Source organism: Cannabis sativa, chromosome X, assembly GCF_029168945.1.
Source record: "Cannabis sativa cultivar Pink pepper isolate KNU-18-1 chromosome X, ASM2916894v1, whole genome shotgun sequence".
Classification (NCBI taxonomy): domain Eukaryota; kingdom Viridiplantae; phylum Streptophyta; class Magnoliopsida; order Rosales; family Cannabaceae; genus Cannabis; species Cannabis sativa.
Genome location: NC_083610.1, coordinates 79,150,346 through 79,155,344, shown reverse-complemented (window position 1 = coordinate 79,155,344; position 4,999 = coordinate 79,150,346). Strand labels below are relative to the sequence as shown.

General features: G+C 32.8%; 1 protein-coding gene across 2 annotated transcripts; it reads left to right on the top strand.

Moving 5' to 3' along the window:
- The first annotated feature begins 355 nt into the window (after window positions 1-355).
- LOC115698957 (uncharacterized vacuolar membrane protein YML018C) lies at window positions 356-4,149 on the top strand. Of its 2 annotated transcripts, XM_030626175.2 has the most exons (8): window positions 356-755; window positions 1,480-1,878; window positions 2,171-2,388; window positions 2,769-2,839; window positions 2,964-3,065; window positions 3,292-3,409; window positions 3,515-3,650; window positions 3,752-4,149. In XM_030626175.2, the coding sequence occupies exons 1-8, from the start codon at window positions 675-677 to the stop codon at window positions 3,812-3,814; spliced, it is 1,188 nt and encodes a 395-aa protein (XP_030482035.1). In that variant the 5' UTR covers window positions 356-674; the 3' UTR covers window positions 3,815-4,149. The 2 variants fall into 2 exon arrangements, with proteins under 2 accessions (XP_030482035.1, XP_060963137.1); XM_061107154.1 differs by lacking the exon at window positions 3,752-4,149 and having other exon boundaries at window positions 357-755; window positions 3,292-3,385; window positions 3,517-3,650.
- The last annotated feature ends 850 nt before the right edge of the window (window positions 4,150-4,999 follow it).

The following is a 4,999-nucleotide window of genomic DNA, read 5'->3' as shown; positions in this document are numbered from 1 at the left end:
AATTGAATTTTATTATTGCATATTTTATGAATGATAAAAAATTTTAAAAAATAAAACCAACTATTTGAATAATGATTTCGACACTATATCCTAAAATTCTAGGATTTTCATATAAAAAATGAAATTATAACTAGGTAATTTTTTTGAAGTGGATTATAGAACTTTACATATATATTTTTCAATCATAAATTTTAAAACAAATTAAATTGGTTAAAAAATATCCTTAAACAAATTGGTAAATAAAAAGTAATTCCTTTAAAAAAAATATATTTATGATACACAATTCACAAAGTTAAGGAAAAAAAAAAAAGAGGTTGAGTTAAAAAGAAAAAATCGTTATCACCAAACTTAATTTTAACACTTCCCTCTCTTTTCTTTCTATTTCTGTTTCTCTCTCTTTCTTCATTGTTTTCTTTACTCCCACCCAAATATTTCGGCTTTAATATTTTTCTCCTTACTGCTAAGAATTTTTAATTCCCCTGATTTGCTGCCCCATATCTATCTCTTGCCTGAATTTAACACCAAATATCGAAATTCCCACCAGACCTAAGATCTCACGCTTCCACGCTGGTCACCACTGGAATACATCAAGGTCAAAGATCTGAAATTTAACCACTCAATTCTACGAATCTCATATTTTTCCTTTCTGGGTCTTTGCTTGCTCGCCCCTTGTGATGGGTTGGAAATACAAGGCTGGGCTGTTCCTCATAGTTACCGTTGTTGTTATATGGGTTATCTCAGCTGAAGTCACCCAGGTGATTCAAGTTTCTAGTTTTCCGGGTAGACTATTCGTGGTTTAATGTTTTGTTAAAAAAATATGTGTGTTGGATTTAACATTTGACTAAGTTTTGGTAAAAGATTCATTCTTTGCAATGATGCATATGTATTTGTTGTGCATATCCTTTATGGGTTTTCTCAGTTTCAGTTTATGGTTTTGACTTTTGATTTAAAGTTTGGAACTGGATGTGGATTTATACGTATTTGTTTTAATTTGTATATCTATTGTGTATGCCTACTGGAGAAAATGCTTTATGGAATTTATAGGAGAAGTGGTAAAATTTACAAACTCTTAAGATGTTTGTTATAAAGAAAGGCATGGATTTCAGACATTAATTTAGCTCTCAAGCTTGGTTCTTTGCTAGGAGAGAAGTATTAATAAGGGGTATTAAACTTGTTGGATGAGGTAATTTTAAATGGATTCGGGTTCACATAATGGTTAAATATAGTAACCGTCGGAAAAACTGTGATCAGTTTGAAATATTATTCTTACATTGGGGGTTTATAACTGCGAATAAATCTGTTTCTATGAAACCCTTGACCATTGTTGTTTTTGTTTAGAGCGATTGTAGAAGCATAAATTGAACTAATTTATCTGTTTTAAAACTTTATGGGTGGTTTATGTACAATGGTTTTTATTATGCCAACTCCTGTATTATGCCAAAGTTTTCTTACTAAGTGACAATTATTTTGTTTGTGTAGGACATATTTACGGATTATAAGCAGCCATTCGCAGTAACTTATCTTGGAGCTTCTCTTATGGTAGTTTATCTTCCAGTATCATTCCTTAAGGATTGGTTGTGTAGTTTACTAAGACGTCGTTCTTCAAAAGGTGGCAAAAATGCAGAAAGCATGAACGAATTTTCTTCTGGATTTACTTCTCCTTTGAAGTATGGAGGGCAGAAAGAATATGAACTGGAAATGCAAGGGATGTTAACTAGAAAAGATAGTGAAGCAGACCTTTCTCCTCTTGCAGAAGGAAGACCTTTGGTTTCTAGACACAAAGATGAATTGCATGTGCTGAAACAAGAGAGAAAGCTTACAACAAGGGAAGTTGCTACATATGGATTCTACATAGCCCCCATTTGGTTTATTACTGAAGTAAGGAACTTTCTAAGACTACTCTTTTAAAACCAGTCAACTACTACATATAGCTTTCGTGTTCATAAGTTTCTGCATGTTGGAAAGAGTAGTCTTTTCGGCTGATTATAGGGTGGGAAAGGAAAACCAATTATACCTGCTTTGATGCAGTGGCGTGAAATTATTTTTGAATGAACAGATCAAAAGCCTTACAACAATATTAGAATTTCTAACAATTGCTTTATTTTTGTTATCAAATTAAAAACATCTATTAAAATTTTAGTTATAAATGGGATTCCTTTGTTTGTTGCAGTATTTGTCAAATGCTGCACTTGCACGGACGAGTGTTGCAAGTACAACTGTATTATCTTCTACTTCAGGACTCTTTACACTTTTCATTGGAGCATTTCTCGGTCAAGATTCTTTGAATGTAGCAAAAGTTGTTGCTGTTTTTGTTAGCATGGCTGGCGTTATAATGACAACTATGGGAAAAACATGGGCTACTGATGATTCAAAATTAGGATCCTCTACGTAAGTTCTAACTTACCTCTTGGATCTGGATTATACAATACATCTTCATTATTGACATACAATTTAGTGGAAGGTGAACATCTCTGCCATCTCATATGGAAGCAGTTGTTTTGCTTATTTGTTTTGGTGCTCTGCATCTGTGATTTGGTTGTAGTCCTTAGAAGACCTCCTGATGGAGCAAAGATCAGTAGTTTTAAGTTGAAGAAATGCTGGATTTGTATTACTATTTACTGAGTTTTGAAATCATTTCAACTTTACTGATTCTTCTCATGTTTATAAGTTCATGTACAGATAGATATATGCTACGTTTGTTTTTACAATTTGAAATTCCTTAGTTGGATACTAGGATTAACTTTGACGGTTGATATGTATGTGCTCAGCAATGGGGAACGTTCTCTTGTTGGAGATGTTTTTGGCCTTCTCTCCGCTGTGTCATATGGTCTATTTACAGGTTGCCAAATTTTGATCAAAGATGTATACATATATGTTATTAATTTCTAGTACAGTTGTAATTTTTCAAATTTAAATGGACAGTAAAAGTCATACTCCCGTTTATTTTGCTGTTCATATTGCAGTGCTTCTTAAAAAGTTTTCTGGTGAGGAAGGAGAAAATGCTGATGTTCAGAAGTTGTTCGGATATATTGGATTGTTTACGCTGGTAGCACTATGGTGGCTCGGTAAGTGCTCAGTTGTCACACTGAAAGTCATTACAGGGTTCTTCATACTTGTTTGTTTTATCCTACTTAAGCCTCTAGAAGCATCTTGCTATGCTTTGCTATTAAATTGTGGTGTTGTAAACTCTCTCTCACTCACCCTTCAGATTAAGCTTTATTCTATATGTGAAAGAATCATGCAGTATTGTTTTGCTTGATTGAGAAATATGTTTGTTTATGCCTTATCCAGTTTGGCCATTGACTGCATTGGGAATTGAACCGAAATTTACGATTCCTCACTCTATCAAACTGGACGAAGTAGTTCTTGCCAATGGCTTTGTTGGAAGTGTACTCTCAGATTACTTTTGGTATTGTCATCTAATAGCCTTCTATTCGAAATAGTGATTTGTGGTCTGCTTTTATTTCTTCCTCTTTTTTTTCTCTTTCTTATTTATGATTTCTATTCCACACAGGGCATTGTGTGTAGTGTGGACAACTCCTCTGGTCGCGACCCTAGGCATGTCACTCACCATACCACTTGCAATGGTGGCTGACATGATGATCCACGGGCGTCACTATTCAGCAGTTTACATTCTTGGCTCGGCTCAGGTGCGCTCTCTGAATTATAAAAATATAGTTGACATTTATTTAGGCTATCTGAAAGACTGAATGAACTATTTGTATGTGTTTGTTTCATTTGTGGTGTTCAGGTCTTTGCTGGATTTGTAATTGCCAATATTTCGGATTGGTTCTCCAAGAAGTTGGGCTTATAGCATTTTGTTCAAATTTTCAAAGGATTAGTTTGGCAACCTTGATTCTTATATGGGGGCCATACTCTCTATCTGCCATTGATCAGATACCAAATCCTTGTGTCAAAAAAAAAAGAAATAAAAAAAGATGAACTTGATATGGTTCTAGATTGTGAAAAAAAATTGGAACAACCTAGGCTTGTGTTTGTCTTCTCACCAAGGTCTGGTTTGAGTGTTGACCCCATAATGTAATAAATTTTTTGTTTATTTTTTCAAGTGTATACAAAATTTGTTCAAACTGGACTGATATTGATAAGGATAAGTTCAATTTAATTCACGGATTATCAACGTTTACATGACCTTTTTTTTGTTCTGCTACAGTGTGTAGTATATTATTCGGATAAAAAATATTCTATTATTATTATTATTTTCCAGGAAAAAAAGTCTGGTTTGTTTGGAACAGAAAGGTCATATATATTAATTAAAGATCATTACTATGTAGTACAAAGTGACACCTTAAGATATTTTATAACAATTATTATATTAAATGATGTGAAATTTGATATTTAATTATATTGATAACTGTATAATATTTTGGGTGGTGTTAGACACTATTAACATTTTCTTTTAATCAAACTACTGCGATAGATTTGGAAAAAAAAAGTAAATGATTAATAATAACAGAAAAAGAAATGTATTATGATATGGTATCTGATTAATTCAAAAAAAAAAAAAACATAAAGAAATTTGCAAGATTCTGTTTTCTTTAATAAAATACATAAAAAATAACGTTTCAACACGACATGACGACAAATTATGAACCCCTCTATTTAGGTCTCTAAAATGTCAATGAGATTACAAAGGTATTGACGTCTTGGTTCCAATGTAGACACTGCAAAAAGTAATATTTTTTATTTTCACATAAAGGTCGGACGACAATGCTCCGATCATTATCCATGTAAGTGGCGTTGTGACGCCACTTTAAATTCAAACGACTCTTTTTTAGGCTTTTTCAAACACTAGTTGCCACCTTTTTTTCACTCTTTTATCATTCTCAAGTATAAATAATTGTTTTGGGAGAAGATTAAGGATTCTTTTCTAAACGTGATTAAGGACTTTTTATTAAGAAGAGATTCCAATTAGAGAATTATAAAAATAGATTACACAATAATTGTTCTACACGCGACGCTACGCATGTTAATTCTCATC

What these genes read in the sequence shown, in the direction of transcription:
- LOC115698957 (XM_030626175.2), top strand. Translation starts at nt 675, where the DNA reads ATGGGTTGGAAATACAAGGCTGGGCTGTTCCTCATAGTTACCGTTGTT. An exon ending in TCAAAATTAGGATCCTCTAC is followed by an intron (nt 2,389 to 2,768) that starts GTAAGTTCTAAC and finishes GTATGTGCTCAG; the next exon opens with CAATGGGGAACGTTCTCTTG. An exon ending in GTCATATGGTCTATTTACAG is followed by an intron (nt 2,840 to 2,963) that starts GTTGCCAAATTT and finishes TTCATATTGCAG; the next exon opens with TGCTTCTTAAAAAGTTTTCT.